The following is an 18614-nucleotide window of genomic DNA, read 5'->3' as shown; positions in this document are numbered from 1 at the left end:
GGTAAAATTGGTTCCTATATTATATAAGATAATTATTCTGATTAAGGATAGAGATCTGGTGTGCACGTCGTTAAGTTAAATTAAGCCGAACTTTCATTTCATTGGGCTTGTTTTCCTGGTATTCAAACCCATGAGATTAAAGCTGAGTGAATTTACTTTCGTGTTACTTGGCGTCTTCTCTAATGCTTACAAGAGTGCAAAGTCGCTTGGACACGTTCATGCTTTGTGTCGGCCAAATTGTGTAGAAGGGTTCAATTGAATGTCCATCTTGCTCGAGGGCTCAATGTAGGGCAAGCCTTACCTCATAAATATAAGTATCTATGGTTCAATCTTTATGCGAGGTCTAATTGTTGAGCAATTACATGTATTTTTTCCTACACGTTTTCAATTGTACATACTTCAACATCAAAATGTGATAAAGGATTTGAAGCGGAACTCAAAAGCCCCCATCCTATTGGGAAACTAAATTGGTGAAATTCCTTAAACTAATTAGTTTTTGTTTTAGCCCAAAGTTAACTAGGTTTGGTTCACTAATTAATCTTAAGAAGAAAGGATGTGCAAGAATAAATTTACCTAAATTTGGGGGTTTAGCCCAAAGTTAAAAATGAGAAAAAGTGTCCCAATATGTTTTTGTTTTCTTAACATAAAACCCCCCTTAAATTTCCAATTTGTGATTCGAACCAACGGTTTAGGTTAGAGGATTGGCAATTACAGAGAACTTCCAAGTTCCAATGAGAAACATTAATGGCGACATTCCTTAGATGAGGATGATCAGTTTAACTCTACTCAACAAGGTACTTTCCCTCTCTCTCTCTCTCTCTCTCTATATATATATATATGTGTGTGTGTGGTATGTGTTCAAGTGCTCTTATGGGGGCAAAATGCCCCAAGCACATTGAACAAGATTCTGATCATCCAGAGTAACCCTCTAGGGTTTGATGCAAGACTTGGGATTTGAGTGTGACAAATTGGAAGGTAGATGACTGTTACTATAGATATTCACTATAAAATGTTCAGTTTCATACTTCCATATATTGATAACAAGGGGAGAAATTTCAAAGAAAGAGAATTAAAGGGTAGAATAGGATTAAATTTCTAAGAATTTGTCATGATATATATGTATAGTTCTTTAATTTAATGTTTCTAGGTAGTTAAGAATGAAAATGTTAACTTGAAGAATTCTAGCTAGAATTTTAAATTTCATTGACAGTTTAGTGTTTCTTTTCTTGTGTTGTGGTAAATTGTTAGTATTTGATCAACCGGATGAAGTTAGACGTACCGTGTACGAAAACGACAAGAGCTTTTAGCATGCTAAGAAACGCGTCGATCATGAAACTTCACAGGTAATACACGCAAAAGTTTGTCGCCACATTGAATGAGATGTCAAATTCTAAAGGAAGGTATTCAACGGCTAATTCACGATAAACACCTTCTCCTCCACTTGTTTACAGGTGCAGTTATGATCTACCACCAATTTTAATTAAGTGTCGTTTTGTTTCTCAATTTGTCTACCTCTGTCAAATTTAAGGGTCAACTATAAATGAGTAGGTTTTAATTGTAGATAGATGTGAAATCAGTTCAGGGAGAAAGTTTCATCTTAAGATTTTTCTCCTTGTTTTTGCTGAAATATTCGACATATTTCTTTCTTATTTTAGGAAGATTGGACGTAAAGAAAGTAGTCAATGTAGAAATCCATCAAAGCTATTACAATATTGACTTAACAAGAGAGTGATGTCATGACATGATACGTAAACTTAATAGGGAAAAATCATTGTAGCTCTAATAAGATCCATACTTCTGTACACGAAGTGGTAGACATAGAAAAGTTTAGGCCTAAAGAGAGAGATGAGAGAGAGAGAGAGAGAGAGATTAATTTCAAGATATTTGAATCTTAATGGAGAAGATTAATGATCAAATGTCGGCGAGAAAACAGCAGAAATACAGCTATCAAAGTTTATACGTTGCAGCACCTTTTCCTGCATGTGAACCGTGTGTCTATCGGTCTCTAAGGCCTTCTTTAAAACGGCTGTCTCATCGTACTACATTCTTACACATAGCCCCCTAGCAGCGTCTTCATCCTCTCCTCCAAACCGCTTTATTTTATTTATAGCAAAAATCTTCCTCTCAGGGACTTCCATAAGAGACACCAATACTGCAATCCTCTGCTTGTAGACCCTCTCCATTAAATAGTCACTTACCCTTCTAAATAGTTAGTGGTCATAGGGATGGATATTGAGCCGAAGGTTGGAGTCTATGACGGGGTTACAGATGCTTTTAGATTAACATGGCAAACACTTCGAAATCCATTGATAATACATATTCTCGACATTGCCATAATTTTGTGTGCTGCCATGTCTATAATGCTTTTCGCCGAGCGAGTATACATGGCACTTGTGATATTGTGTGTAAAAGCTCTGGGGAAGAAGAGATATACAAAGTATAAATTGGATGCCCTGAAAGAAGATCTAGAGACTAACAACACATATCCCAAAGTTCTTGTTCAAATACCTATGTTCAATGAAAAGGAGGTATATGAACATACTTCATGAACTACGCTTAACGATGTTTCTTATGCTGCAGTTCTTACTACATGCTTATTTAAGAACGGGTCTATATCTGCTAACTTGACAAGGTCTGTACATGTACACCCTTACGTGGAAAATTCTACACAGTTGGATTTAATCACTTCTTGCGATCTCGATGTCACTAGTGATTAAATCTATAGATTTTGAATCTTGTATATGCAATACAGTCTAATGGCAGCTGTTGTGCCACGTAGGGTAGTAAAAACGTGCACAGACGTTGTAATCATACGTGTAGAGTTTCCCACTATTCACCCATTTGATGCGCAACAATCGATGATACTTGTGTAACTCGTAAGCCATGCCCTTGAACATACATCAAAAATTGTTTGCAAAACTAATGAGCGAAGTTATCCATCGCTTTAATTATTCATGTGGTGTGCTTTTAGGCTATGGTACAAGCTAACTCATTTCTAAGTTTCTTCAATCAATAAACACAAAAACATGGAGCAGATAAAGATTTATTGAAGTAATGAAGCATGATTCTATCTACATAGTATTATCTTACTTCAATATAGAGTAAAACTGACGAAAAGATCACTGCGAGGAGAGAATTTGGAAAGCATGAATGCTTCAAGATACATCAGTTTAGAAGCCTTTAACCTTAGAATTTCTTGACCACAACTCTTGGGTGAATAGCACACAACTACCTTGTACCTCTGTCAGAATATATATATATATATATATATAAAGAATAATTGTAGCACGATTCACGACAGAAACCTAAAAAGGAGTCATCTTCAGAAACCATCTGCATTAGAAACTGGTTTGGTTTTCTGATCCCGTAAGCCGGTATACTGGTAACTACCACTGACACTCTTTTGTTGTATATGATCCCAAGTTTGTTTTATTTCAAGTGAGTTTATATGTAGCCAATTATTCACACTAGGTACTCGAATACATGCACTTGAAGACAATGAAAGGTTCATGAACCTGTTATGTGGAGGACGTTAGAGTTTGCTTTCGGTTTTACTGAAGTGTGAAAAAAGTAAAAAAGTTAAAATTACTGGCCATAGTAATTAGATATTAGTTGTTAAAAGGAATCTATTCTTCATTAGTAGTCACTTCACTTGTCCCATATATTTCAGGTTTATAGACTTTCAATTGGAGCTGCATGTGGTCTTTCATGGCCTGCTGATCGAATCATAGTCCAAGTTCTCGATGACTCCACTAACGCTGTTTTACGGGTACACCAGAGTTATCCTTCATTACATACACTGAAGTCTCGATAATTGTATAATTATGTCAAAGTGTAAGTACATATGTTCTAGCTGTGTTTTCATATTGATGCAGGAATTGGTTGAGATGGAGTGTCAAAGGTGGGTGGCAAAAGGTGTTAATGTTAAGTATGAGACAAGGGATAATCGGAACGGTTACAAGGCCGGAGCTCTTCGCGAAGGATTAGAAAAAGAATATGTTAAGGATTGCGAGTTTGTTGTGATTTTCGATGCAGATTTCCAACCAGAAGCTGACTATCTATGGAGGACCATCCCCTATCTTTTGGAGAACCCCCAGCTTGCCTTGGTTCAGGCTAGATGGAAGTTTGGTAAGAACCCAAAACATGAGGTTTCAATTTATATATAGGGCTAAAGGGCAAAACGGTCAGTTCCCACCTCTTTATCCCCTTGTCTTATTATCATATGGTCAAGTAGGCAGGCAATCTACTCTATTGTATATATACTTCATTCCTTGTTTTCTTTGTTAAGATAATGATTGGTCATGCAGTAAATGCCGATGAGTGTTTGATGACCCGACTCCAAGAAATGTCATTAGACTATCACTTCAGCGTTGAGCAAGAAGTTGGTTCTTCAACATGTTCTTTCTTTGGGTTTAATGGTAAAATATAGTTAATCTCTTTACTTAATTTCATGATCACCATAATCTCTATCATCCAAGGAAAACAAAGATGTCATTTCTAGTCAGAATTTTGCAGGGACAGCAGGTGTGTGGAGACTGATGGCTGTCACTGATGCCGGAGGATGGAAAGATCGAACTACTGTTGAAGACATGGATCTCGCAGTTAGAGCTAGTCTTAAGGGTTGGAAATTTGTTTTCGTTGGGGATTTATCTGTGAGTAATTTTCATTCTAAAAACTAAATTAGTATTCCCTTTTTAACTCTAAATATGCTTAATAAAAAATAATATATTTTGTAGGTGAAAAATGAGCTACCAAGTTCGTATAAAGCATATCGGTTTCAACAACATCGTTGGTCATGTGGTCCTGCTAATCTTTTCAAGAAAATGACTAAAGAGATATTGCTTTGTGAGGCAAGTAAAATCGATTTAATCTCTCATTATACCACTATCAACAGAAGAAGGAATCGTAAAATCTTTTCCTGTGATTTTTGCGGTTTGGATGCAGAAAGTCTCGATTTGGAAGAAATTTCATGTGATATATTGCTTCTTCTTTGTGAGGAAGATAGTTGCTCACTGGGTAACCTTCTTCTTCTATTGTATAATTATCCCGGTTAGCGTTATGGTTCCAGAAGTTCATCTGCCGAAACTTATTGCCATTTATATTCCGGTCACGATTACAATTCTGAACGCCATATGCACACCACGGTAAGACCTTACAGAATTAAAATCATGATTTATCCTGTATTTCCTGTTTCATATTTGAAGTTCAAGTTCTACCGGAGAACCTCCCGCCTATCAGATGAATCAGATTGGGCTTAAAAGACCCAAGCCCATCATGAGGCCCAGTAATGGAAAACTGAAATTTCGGCTGTTGCAGATCTCTTCATCTGGTTATCTTCTGGATATTGTTTGAGAATGTAATGTCTCTTCATCGAACAAAAGCTGCAATTATCGGGCTCCTGGAGGCTAACCGAGTAAACGAATGGGTCGTTACGGAGAAGCATGGCAACACCTTAAAGCAAAAGAATACCAAACCAGCGAGGAGGCGATGTGGACTATGTGGTCTTGAAAGTCGACATTTATCTGGGAAATCCAAAATTGGAGAAAGGTACATATTTTTCCCACTCCTGGTTAATCTTCACTGATAGTCTTGCTACACAAAATCCATGCTTTTGAGTTAAGAATTGAGTTATGAGGCCCAGAATTTCATATGCTCATATTAGTGGTGTGTGTCTTTTTCTTTTTGTCTGGATCTGACTAGTCTGAATCCAACTTATCTAAATTTAACTTGTTTGAATTTGAGACAAATCAGATCTAAAAATAAATAAATAAATAAACTACCTTAGGCCCATAAAGAGAAGTATATGAATAAATTAGGTTTTGACTCTCTGTTTTTTTGTAACATGTAAACAGAATACACATATTGGAGCTAGCAATGGGAGTATTTCTACTTTACTGTGCTACCTATGACCTTCTGTTTGGCAAAGATCACTTCTATATCTATCTCTTCCTTCAAGCTGGTGCCTTTTTCATAATGGGCTTTGGGTATGTAGGGACATTTGTGGCTAACTAAAAGCTGAAAGCTGGACCGGGCCAAACAGGCCTAATAAGCAATTGCATATGTTGTAAAGAAAGGTTTGAGTACAAAGTGTTTGTCAGTAAATTCGATGAGTTACTGTTGTAACAAGTATGTATGGTGTCTTGTTCTGAAATATTATCTTTGTCATCAAATTTAAAGGTCCTGATTGGACCCTCCATCAATTGGACGGTTGCTGATTGATTCCATTAGTACCAATATGAATGATGGTTCAAAGAGTATCATGGACCTTATGTGCAGCTCTGTTTGAAAGTTTTAGGCGCCCACCATAGTTAAGCAGTAGTGGAAGTTATATGACCCGGCCGTTACTACAGCCGGAACCTCTAACATGGGCATCCCACACGAATTAGGGGTTTCAAAAGGTGAGCGACTCAACCACTTTGTATAACCCCATGTTAAGAAGAAAAAAGAGCCTAGACTTTCATCTTCACCACCACTATCAACCCCGTACCACAAGGGATACCACCATAACCACCATTTGTATTGCAGCCAGTCTCCTCCAGTAGCAAAGGAAGCCTTTGTCGTCGGCCCATTTGGCAGAGGGAAGGGAGAGAGATGAGAGAGTTGTTTGCAACGACATCTTAATCTCTTATGTCTATCATCTTCATTCGACAGTTTCTGCATGAGGCCCATTGGGCACGCAACCCACTTTAATGTATGGCTCCATGTCCCTTCCAAGCTGGCGGACAGGGGTGTAAAAAAACGAATGCTTAAGGAAGTGGATGGTCTAGTATCCGTTTAGGACACTGATATCTGAATGCATATCACATTTGGTATCTATACATGCATCTGAAATTTTTTAGATACAAACTTAATAATTCTATCTTCCAAGAAATTCTTCTCAAAATTTAACATCTTTATCCTTCATGGTCGATGAAATTTTGGTTATTGAAGTGATATGTAATTACTACTAGTTATACTGTTGCTCGGGTGTTTTGGCGGGCGCAGGCTTTCACCATCATAACACCGTTGTAATTGCCTATCCGTGCATCTACCTACCTTAATAGGCAAAGTTGCAAAATTACCGGATCTAATAAAGTCAAAGCCCGTTGTCACGGAGTAAAGTTCGACCTAGCATTGTCGCCTATTACCCGTGCGGCACTTATGCTCAAGTCTGGTTCAAAGCGTATTTTGCCAAGCTCAAGTCGAACACAAGTCAGCCTTTCCCCAAGTTTGCCAAGTAACCTTGACTACAGGCAAACAATATACTTTGGTGGGTGGAATCACACAAGAATATAAGTCACTGAAGTACTTAAGAGAACTAGCAAGAGTAATCTACTAAACCACACTAACACTTGGTGGAAGGAACTCTTCTATTACCTTAAGAACTCTCAAGTACAAACGTATACAAGAATGCTTCCCAAGTCACTCACTATAGACTCTCACTTGCTTGTATCACTTCTTAGATGATTTACAAATGAGGAGGTTAACCATATTTATACTACTCTTACAATGGACGGTTAAGATTAAAACACATGTCTAAGATCTAAGGACTTGGAAGTGTGTATAGAAATCTTTGGAGCCTTCTAGAGTACTCTTTAATGCTATATATATCTCTAGATAATTCCTCCTTTGGTAGCCCATAAATGTGTCAAACATAGTCAAGTCCACTTGTTAGGCCCAATATGATGTTTTGTCGAGTTCTATATCCAATTTTAAAGGCTCCCACCAAAGGACTTGACTAATTTGCTCGAGTGAGAGTAATACTTGGGCAACTTAAAGTAAAGGCTGACTTGTGTTTGACTAGAGCTTGGTCAAATACGCTTCGAGCCGGTTTTGAGCATAAGTGCCGCACGGATAATAGACGACAATACCGAGTCAAACTTTACTCCGTGACAGTGCACACCTATACCCGCCTTGTTTCTCACCCCCTATTTTCAAATGTGCCAATGGAAATACTAATTATCCGGCCTACACCTTTTTGTTAAAGATGCAATTTACAAGTATAACATGCCCTGGACATTTTTCACAATTCGGAGGAGAAGATAAAGATGCAAGTGATGGTGATGACGAAGATGAACAAAATTAATACAACGAAAATTAGTGGTGTCAAATGGATCGGGACAACATATAAAATAAATATGGTAGCACCACCTGGGACTATGTCTATTTGGAAACATATCAAGCTGGAAACAGTGGCAGATCGAGAAAATTTTCATTGTTGGGGCACTTTTAAACTATAATAAATATCAAAAGAAAAATCAAAAATCGTAACTAATGATGGATTGCAACAGTATTACACACTACAACAACTCAGTTATTGTGTTATAAATGAAGTGTCTAAAACTACATGTATCTCGGTCAAACTACTGACCACTATATCTTATTGTGACACTAAAAAAATTGACTACCGTTAACTTATGACTTGTTTTGACAACAATCTTATATAAATAATTAGTCTTAAATTCACATTTGAATTATATAAAAAAAAAATGTTAATTCTCTACAGAAAATATTAAGAAACTTGTGTATCTTAAAAAGACTCAACACCATTTATGTTCCTTAAAGGAGCTAGTGAAACAAAGATAGTTTGTTTAACATGTGTATCTTAAAAATAGAAAATTGAAGACCCTAATAGTCGACAATTGAAGACCCTAATAGTCGACACAGACACAAACAAAAAACAAAGAACGAAAATTGAAGACCCTAATAGTCGACAAAATAAAACTAAGACTGACAATGCCCCAGCCGAGAGAGTCGCCGCCGCCGCCATTACCAAGTAGTCGTCACCACCACTGAGGAACCGTCAATTTATTGTACTAAACTATAGTGGAATACAAAAAAACCTCTCTCTCATACCTTTCTCCGCGCCACCACCATCACGGCCATGAAAACACACCACAAAAAACACCACCATTGCTGTCACCGTACCACCTCCCCCGTCATAGACCACACTATCAAAAACACCACCATTTCTAGCCACCACAGACCACACCTCCACCACAAACCGCCGCAAAACCCACCACCACCCTTAACCAAAAACCTTTTCCCCACCCCACACCACCACCACCACACCACCACCATCACTATCACTACGGAACCCTCCACCACACCACCGCCGTCACTAAGCAACACCACCAGATCTAGCGATGGAAACCAATCGCACCCCCCCACCACATTCATTGAGAAAGAGAGAATATTTCGTGAGAGAAATGAGGAGAAGAAACGGATGAAAAGAGATTTAATCTCGACCAATATAACAAACAGATAAGAGAGAGAAGAGAATCACGGCAGAAACTGAAAGATAACTCCTAGTATTTGCCTGCAACCGCCCTATAAAGGTGGCACCACGCATGGAACCAACACGCTACACACTAACTCATGCACACTTCTTTTACTTTTGTTTATATATAAGATAATAAGTTAAGCAGGCCTACCCAATAATCGCGTATTACGCCGGGTCTGTGGGGGCACGTCCCCCCCCCCCCCCCACAAACCCATATGTGGGTCCGCCCTTGGGTGGACATGACTAGCTCGTACACCAAAAATTTTTTTTTTTTTTTTTAAATGGATTTTTCTATTATGTGTCACAAAATAATTTATGAAGACTTTATAAGTAAACACAATCTCTTGACATTTTCTTCAACTTAAATCTTTTGGATCCACTAGGAGTAGACGAAGATGAAGGTGACGGGAATGATAAAAATGAATTAGATGAATATAAATTAAATGAGTACAATGAAAACTAGTAGTGTCAAATAGATCGGGAGGACATATGAAAGAAATATGTTGGCTTAGTCTGGGATAGGGGTGGGAAAAAGATCCGGAAGACCGCTATCCGACCCGTTCGACCGAGATAAAAAGTGTCCATGGACACCCGATGGTCATAACGGTCAGTGTCCGACCGGCCCGAAAGAATTGGCGGACGGTCACGGTCAAAATTTTATGTCGAAGGACCGACCGTTGACCGACCGGTACGAGTGACCGAATAGGTTGACCGACTAAACTGTCCTCATTTTTAGAAGTTGACCGTTGAATTTTATAGACATATGAATATATGATGATCGTTGGCTATAGTCATATAGTCCTCTGGAAGACCAAACATTGGTGCATGGCTTAATTATATCTTGTCAAATGATGATCCACTGTGTCTTTTCTTTTTTATATTTACTTTTGATTTCTTGGCTAAACATCTTCATTTGTAAGTAATTTTGTTTGTGGTAATAAAAATAGAGTTCTGAATTAAGTAAATTTATTGGAAAGTCCGGACCGAGACCGTCCGGTGTCCGACTGAACCGGTAAAATAAACGGTCTTGGACGGTCAATGGACAAAGAATTCTTGAGAGTGACCGTCCGAGTCCGCCCGAGTAAATAGGTGGTCACCAACAGTTTATGTCCGAGTCGACCGGTTCGATGAAGTTAGAGACCGATACCGACCGGTCCGGACCGATTCCCACCCCTAGTCTGGGACCGGGTATGTATTAAACTTGCCAAACGGGGGAAAATCGACCCCCTCGAGCCTACACCCAGAATGTTTTTTAATCAAACTTTCTACCATTTGTCAGAAAATAAGATATGGGTCACAATCAACTAAGACATAAAAAGAATGTAATGGAGAGTCAAATATGGTCAGACTAGTTTTATAGGATCAAGTATGATCAAAGTGGTATTTTAGTTGGTCAGATTTAATCTAAACTCGTTTTAAATATTTAAATCGATGTTTTAAAGGTTGGAATAAATGAATATGAGCCGATTTTAAAGATTTAATATTCCACTTTATAAGTCAAGGGTTCGAGGCACGCTGACCATTCAAAAAAAATATGAACAGATTTTAGACATAATTAATAGGATAAGAGAAGTGAAATGACGAGATTCCCAATTGATTTCGTTTGACGGGTAATTATAATTCTTCATCATAGACATATTTCTTTCACAGTGTTATCTTTCGTGTCTCTTTAAATTAAGTATATGACTGAAGTTATTGTACATCATTTACAACTATACGATACTTCTGGAAAAATGTTAAATAAAAATTGAGTCTCGTAGACGAAAACGAATTGTCATACACTTAAGGAGGCCAAAATGTCCAATTGGTCACAAATTGGAAACCAAAACAGAATAAACCTTAACCCAAACACACCTAATTACAAAGTTTAGGAATGTGAGGAGTTATAAGATTTTATGACCCGCGCCACTTTTATATCATCAAACTGAACTTTTATTTTAGAACCCTGTCACAAGTTCTGTTCACAAACCACCGTTTTTTTTAATTATTTAGAGGTTGTGCTTGCAGATTAGGTTGGGTGTGTTGTTACTTGTTTGTTGATTGTCGATCGATGGGCTATTAGGGGTCTTTTACAGGTTATGTTTTGTAGTAAATGTTTTAAAGTTTTTTTTTACCCTAAATAAGAGCGCTCCCAGACGTTTTTCACTTCTATATATTTGAAGATTACTCCTATGAAAAGTTTTTATAATTTTCTATAATATAGGGATCTGTAAATTATTGAGTCTCTAAATTTAAAAACTCAAGAGGTACTTCTCTAAATTATAGGATTTAGATAAATAATGTTTTTTTGGTCCTTAGTCCCATGTAGTTTATATTTGGATCCTTAATATATTTTATAAACTGAAATTTATCTCACATTAAATTTTTTACTTGACTTAATATATAATGTTATTAATTAAATACTAATTAATATATAATGTTATTAATTAATATCTAATGTTATTTATTAGTATTTTAATTAATAAATGATAGTTATTGATTATTTTTGTTAATAAATAACATTATATAATGAATAGTATTCATTATTATTTAACTAATAACATAATGTCATATTTAGACCCGTAAAATATATTATAAATTGACATTTATGTCCCATCACACTTTTATTATAATTAATAAATTATTTTATAAATTTAAATTATAGTTAATAAATATATTATTAATTAGTACTCGAATTAATAAATTACATTATAAATTATTAATAAATAACATTATAAATTTATTTTATTCTAACAAGTAGTCCTAAGGTCAATTGTATTTTAAATTTTAAAGAAATGTTGACTATTAAGATCTTCCAAACTTTTTTAAAATGATTGATTAATTAAAAAACATATGTTTGAAGCTTGATCCCATTATTATTAGTTAAAACTACTTGAATTGTTGTAAAATTAATTCTTGATATTTGTGTGACAACCATACTTTTGTAATCTTACAAAGAACATAAACAAAAAGTTAAATTTAATTTTCAAACAATATTATGAAATTAAATACAGTAATGGAGGTTGCATGACAGTAACTAATACAGTTGTTAAGATACATCTTAACAACGAAATGGAGAGAATGTGTTTTCGTTTATATCATTGTTTCGTTTCGTTTGTCATCTTTATTCCTTTAAGTTTTATGTTTCTTAATTGCAAGTAACATTTAAGGTTATTTTTTTTCAATGAACATTATAGCATTCTTTTATGGTGCATACCATATTTATTAAATATAATACTAGATTATAATAGTGTTTGTTAACTAAAATACTAACTAATAATATTCTTTATTAATTAAATATTAACTAATAATATATTTATTTATTATGATACCAACTAATATAATTTATTAATTTTAATACTGATTAATGAAATTATTTAGAAATCATAATATTAATTATTAATATGTTTATCAATTACAAAATAAGTGGACATAAATGTCAATTTATAAAATCTTGAATGATCGAAATATGATAATATTTTATTAATTTATATAGTAATATTTATTAATAAAAATATATACTAACAATATTATTTACAAAGTAGAATAATAATTAATGTAATTATTATGATTTTATTAATTAGAATTTAATTTATATATTATTAATTGAATTAGAATATTAACTAATATATAATTAAGTAAAGAATAGTATTTATTGATTTAGAGTACAAGTGTGACCGGATATAAACGACAATTTACCCTATATAAAGTTACAATTGTTTTAACGTTTTTACTATACCTTTAATTTAGAATAGCTATTGCATTCTCACTCAATATTACATATCTTACGTTTATTCTTTTTTTTAGATTTAACCTTATTAATTTAGTCCAAAAGTTTATTTTCCGTATTTTTTTCTTAAGCAAACTACCCTGGTACCACTTTGATTTCTTTAAGATCAAACGTGTACCATTTTTGCTATCGACAGGTCAATGAGTCTGGTTAGAAGCTAAGACAGTTAAGCCTTTGTTTTAATCGTTAAGGAAATTAACAATAAAACAGTGTGATTTTGATTTTCACCCTGTCCTTCCCCAACCTTTTCTAAGTGAGCAACATATTCTGAAATATGTTTTATGAATTCTAACTTCATATTTAGATAAATGCAGACAACTCGTTTCAAGGTCAAGGCTAATATATAATTTAGAATCTGCCACGTATGATAGAAGAATTCGTTACCACAAAAATAAAAACAAGCAAGCAATTAGATTTTACTCGTTGAATGAGATACTCGATCTTCACAATACCCATTAATTGCACATCGTTGCTTTTGTTTGCTATTTATAATTGATTTAGAATGTGAACTTATTATCTGACTATCTACTAAAACAATGAACAATGAAGATGTCAATTTCGATAGGATCAAATCTTATTCATTCGTGAAGAGTACCTTCATTCATAACCGTAAGTGTAAATTCTCTTGTAATCGATTTAGATTTCAAGTTTAATCAAGTCATCCTTAAAAAATATCAGATAATCATAATTTCTTACTCAGGGAAGCTAAACACCTAATCCCGCCAAGCAAAGCAAAATATTACCCACCATCCTATGCTTGCATACACACACGATAATACAAACCATATGGTATAATGCATAACGAATCCTTACCACCATCCACATCATCGGTTACATCTGCAACCTGCTTTACAAGACCGTGCCCGTGTATTTAACTCTATGCTCTTTGCAACAGTGATACCATTTTTTTTTCGACGTCCGAAGTTTGTTATAATACAACATTTCGCCCCTTCAAAAAATCAAACCATCAAAACAACCATCCATCAACTATAACATGGATTTACTTGCATTACGATGTTCAAATATGAATTAAGATTTTATCATAAAGTGAATGATTCCACAGATATACTTAAATTTCGATTCAGATGCGTTCGAATATAAATAGATTTATATTTCCACAAAGAGAGGGGGTGAAAGACCTATCTTGAAGGAGCAAAATGAGCAAAAGGTTGATGTGGAGGCAAGAAATTTGAGCGAGTAATGCTTCTATAACAAACACATAATTAAACAATAAATAGAATGATTTCATCTCTTCCATCCAAAATAATATTAGTCAAACTAAGAAAACTGAAATCTGAAGCCCAAACTCGCAGAAGATCAAACCAAATCAAATACACAAAATTGAACTAAGAACATTAAAATAGGAGAATAACCTTACAACTCTACTGAGGAAAACCTGATATAGTAAATATAAAAGAAGCTAACCTTGAAGACACAATGGGTTACTTGGTTAAGGATGTTCATCGAACAACAGGAGTTCACAGTTCCTAAATCCGATTAAGTATTTACTGAATAAACAAAGAAGATTAACAGTGAAAGATTGAAAATTGAGAAATCCATGACTAATGATGTGGAGGTGATAATCAAAATGAGTGGTAGACCTGGATTAGGATGAGAGATGAACGATAACGGGTCATCTTCATCATCATTGGCAGTGGATGAGTGAAGGTGAAATCGTTAAAGAAACTAAAGGCTGAGGAAAAAAAAACCTAATATATCACTGATCAAATTGAAACTTCACAAATTTGAAATTAACTTACTCTATGTGAAACGTCTTCTTTAAACTCGTACTTATCTGCAAATGAACAGAAAAAATTGTATCAAAATACCGAGTAAAAAAAAAATTTTCTAAAATTTACCAGCAGTAAACTCAATGTTATCTTCAAATCAACAAAATATTGAAGAACAATCAAATATTGAAGAAGAACAATGAAACTTCAGAAATTCGAGATTTACTAACAACTTGTTTTACAAACTATTGAAGAACATAAAATCTAGATACTTTTCGCCATACCAGAAATTTGGGGTTTGTGATGTTAAAACTGGTAATTCGTGGGCATCCAAATTCTAAAGATACCCAACTGAAGAATTGAAGATGAAGAGATATTGATTCTCATGAAGAGGGTAACAGAAGAATTAAAGATGGAGAAGGAGGCGTTAGGATTTTCGAAAGAGGGAAAAGAGATAAAACTTTTTTCTTCTAACGTGTTAAAACTGGAAGTTGATCTGGATCGTCAAATCATGGTTGAATGACCTAGATTAGAACAAAAAGTTTGGGTTTTTGTATTTTATACAATGAGTGGGTGAACTATTTTTATTTTTCTCATGTAGGTAACAAATCAAACGGTAAAGACGCCAGATCAAACAGAACAACGACTAACGTCACATCAAACAGAACAACAACTAAGATTTGTATAATACAATGTGAAGTTTGAGGGTAAAATACAAGGTGTCATTTTCCACTCCAGTTGGCAAATTTTTTTGTCCTAGTCAATTTTTTTAGTCTTTAGTTCCGTGAGTAGTATTTTTTTTAATTTGTAACGCCTTGCGACAACTTTGTAACGTCAAATGGGAGTGTCTCGTTATGTTATGCGGGCAACTCTCAAACTTCGTCTGGCTTAACAGTCAACTGGAATCCGAATAATTGGATACGCTTGGCAACTCTCTAGTCTGTCGCACCTCTCTCTCTCTCTTCTAGTCTTCTGCAACTCAAAATTCAATGAAGGAGATGAATTCTCATCAACAAAACGTAAAGAACAGAAGATTCAAACAACCCATTTCTCAATTTTCTCATACCCTTCTCTTTAATTTACTTTTATCTTTTCTTTCTCTCTCTAAACAATCATCTCCTCCTTTCCCAAAACCCCCTCCTCTTCCCATTTTACCACTTCCTTCAGCTTCCCAACTCTCATGGCAACTTGGAGAAATGTCATTATTTCTCCATTTTGGAACCAACACATTCACTAATTCTGAATGGGGTTCTGGTCATGTTGATCCTTCCATTTTCAACCCCACCAAACTTGATGCCCATCAATGGGTTAGTGTAGCCAAGGAATCTGGATTTTCTCGTGTCCTTCTCACTGTAAAACACCATGATGGGTTCTGTCTTTGGCCTTCCTCTTACACTAATTACTCAGTCAGATTAAGTCCATGGAAGAATGGAAATGGTGATGTTCTTTCTGAATTGGCCATTGCTGCTAGGGAAGAGGGGATTGGATTGGGAATTTATCTTTCTCCATGGGATAGACATGAAGCTTCTTATGGGAAGACATTGGATTATAATGAATTCTATTTAGGGCAGATGACTGAATTGCTCACTGGGTAAGAAGGGTTTTTAATTCTTTTCTGTTTTTAGATAATGGGTTGATCTTTACTTCTAATAATTGATTGAATGTGACTATTTCTCTTTGGATTTTGTTCTATCATACTTCTGTTTGAAGCAATAGTACCATTTATCAATCAGCTTTTTATTCTCTTATGTTTTTAATTATCTGATTAAGTTGTAGTTCCTGAAATAGAAAAATAAAATATTAGTACTAAATTAGGGTTGAGATGTGTGAAATTATTGTTGCTTATGGTGTGATTCAATTGGATTTGTGATTGGATATTTGGATCAGATATGGGGAAATCAAGGAGGTATTTTTGGATGGTGCTAAAGGGAAAGGGGAGAAGGACATGGAGTATTTCTTTGATAGTTGGTTTAGTTTTATTCATCAGCTTCAGCCTGGAGCTGTGATATTTTCCGACGGAGGTCCCGACACTAGGTGGGTTGGAGATGAGGCTGGTGTTGCTGGCTCTACTTGCTGGTCCGTTTTCAATGGAAGTTCCGCCATGATTGGACACACAGATGCTAAGTTAGTTCTTTCTCTTCACATCTTCTTTTGCATTGTTATCTTCTCATTAAGAAAGTCTTTTTGTAGTATTTAGGGATACTGTCGAACAACAATTGAATGCCAATAACACGATCAAAGTTTATTTTTTCCGGAGATGATTTTCTCTTCCGTAACTGATTTGATTGCAGTTGTTCTTGATGTTGGGCTTCGGCTTGAGATTGTTTATTGTCATGTCTATTGTAACCAAGAAAAAATCATCTCACAGCTAGAGAAAAGAATGAAGGGAACTTGGAGTCAAGAACTACTACTTAGGTTGTGGATCCCAACTTTTTCAAGTTCACTTGTAACCTTAAGCTATCAAGGAACTTCCATGAATATGGATTTCAGACATATGAAATCCTCCATAGCTCCTGCAGGGAATGTAAAGAAAGATATAGTCCTACATTGAGTATTATGTAAAATTACATCCCTAGAGCTCTGATACTATGTTAAGTTTGTAGCCATCTAACTCAAAACCAATTGACAACGAGTAGAGGGGACATAGTTACTAGAGTACCATTTTCCTATGTGACTATTCTCACATGTTTCTCATATTTGAACAGGTATTCAGGTGAAGGAGATCCACAAGGACACGACTGGGTTCCGGCTGAATGTGATGTATCAATAAGGCCTGGATGGTTCTGGCATTCATCAGAAGTCCCCAAATCTGCAGTCACTCTTCTTGACATATACTACAAATCAGTGGGAAGGAACTGTCATTTGTTACTAAATGTACCACCAAATTCATCAGGTCTTATATCAGACGAAGACGTTAAAGTACTTCAAGAATTCACTGAGCTACGAAGAACCATATTCTCTCGTAATTTGGCCAAGAATGCTGTTCTTACTGCAAGCAGCATTCGTGGAGGCATCTATGATTCCCGGTTTCAACCATCTCAAATTCTTGAAGAGGGTATATATCATTATTGGGCCCCGGAGGAAGCCCAATCCGAGTGGGTAATATATTTAGACTTTGGGTCATCAGTAACTTTCAATATGATTCAAGTTCAGGAGCCAATTCAAATGGGTCAACGTGTTAGCGAGTTTCATGTCGATATTCTAATTGATGGGCTTTGGCAGAGAGTAATATATGCAACAACTATTGGATATAGAAGACTAATTCGATTTCCTGAGGTAGAAACACAGCAGTTGAGGCTTGTTATTGACAAGTCTCGAGCAGATCCATTGATTTCATACCTGGGTATTTACCTGGACACATATCCGAATCTAGGCTATGTATCTAACTCAAGCTTGCCAACTCCATATATCAATGGTAGTCGAACTATTCAGCAAACCACGATGAACCATTCTTCAAGTACTGAAATCTAGCCTGTAAACTCTTGCTCTTATCGTACATATTCAGTTTCTTGCTTTGATGTAATCGTTTCGAGTCTGTTTCATTTGTGTAAGATAATTGAAGCACATACAGATCCTATATGAGGTTCAATATTTTTTTTAAAATCATTAGTTGGTGTCTGTGTGGTTGTATTCCTTCATATATGCCTCTATTTATCACACAAGGGAGAGACCAACTATGAAGGAAACCTTAGGGTTCTTTAATTATTATATCAGTAGAATCTGCTCTAATGATGTACATATTTGTGCAGCAAAATCTCGAAGTAAATTAGTGGACAGACTCGGAATCAATGGAAATTAAATAAGTCATTTAGTCAAACATCACGACTCAAACAAAAAGGAAGGTTTTGAGATC

At 35.4% G+C, this 18614-nt stretch overlaps 2 protein-coding genes and 1 long non-coding RNA gene across 7 annotated transcripts; 2 read left to right on the top strand and 1 right to left on the bottom strand.

The window, feature by feature from the left end:
- The first annotated feature begins 338 nt into the window (after positions 1-338).
- LOC147565603 (glucomannan 4-beta-mannosyltransferase 1-like) lies at positions 339-6222 on the top strand. 5 transcript variants are annotated; one of them, XM_086652110.1, is made up of 10 exons: positions 519-794; positions 1249-1343; positions 3671-3769; positions 3876-4128; positions 4308-4418; positions 4516-4652; positions 4737-4850; positions 4945-5144; positions 5317-5547; positions 5853-6222. In XM_086652110.1, the coding sequence occupies exons 4-10, from the start codon at positions 3888-3890 to the stop codon at positions 6010-6012; spliced, it is 1194 nt and encodes a 397-aa protein (XP_086508236.1). In that variant the 5' UTR covers positions 519-794; positions 1249-1343; positions 3671-3769; positions 3876-3887; the 3' UTR covers positions 6013-6222. The 5 variants fall into 5 exon arrangements, with proteins under 5 accessions (XP_086508235.1, XP_086508236.1, XP_086508237.1 ...); XM_086652111.1 differs by having other exon boundaries at positions 598-794; positions 1249-1451; XM_086652112.1 differs by having other exon boundaries at positions 696-794; positions 1249-3382.
- A 7682-nt stretch (positions 6223-13904) lies between these two features.
- Positions 13905-14826, bottom strand: LOC147565602 (uncharacterized). The gene is made up of 3 exons (XR_015237296.1): positions 14633-14826; positions 14457-14539; positions 13905-13980 (listed from the first exon to the last, which is right to left on the bottom strand). It is a non-coding gene; the product is annotated as an uncharacterized LOC147565602 (long non-coding RNA).
- Positions 14827-15620: 794 nt separating this feature from the next.
- On the top strand, positions 15621-18367 carry FUC1 (alpha-L-fucosidase 1). Its single transcript, XM_086652086.1, has 3 exons — positions 15621-16352; positions 16649-16885; positions 17467-18367. The coding sequence occupies exons 1-3, from the start codon at positions 15751-15753 to the stop codon at positions 18230-18232; spliced, it is 1605 nt and encodes a 534-aa protein (XP_086508212.1). The 5' UTR covers positions 15621-15750; the 3' UTR covers positions 18233-18367.
- Positions 18368-18614: the final 247 nt, after the last annotated feature.

This window comes from Eschscholzia californica, unplaced genomic scaffold (assembly GCF_041429995.1).
Source record: "Eschscholzia californica isolate CP2 unplaced genomic scaffold, dmEscCali1.0.p SCAF_1, whole genome shotgun sequence".
In the NCBI taxonomy this organism is placed as follows: domain Eukaryota; kingdom Viridiplantae; phylum Streptophyta; class Magnoliopsida; order Ranunculales; family Papaveraceae; genus Eschscholzia; species Eschscholzia californica.
The sequence above is the reverse complement of the archived record's forward strand: the minus strand, read 5'-3'. Positions and strand labels throughout refer to the sequence as shown.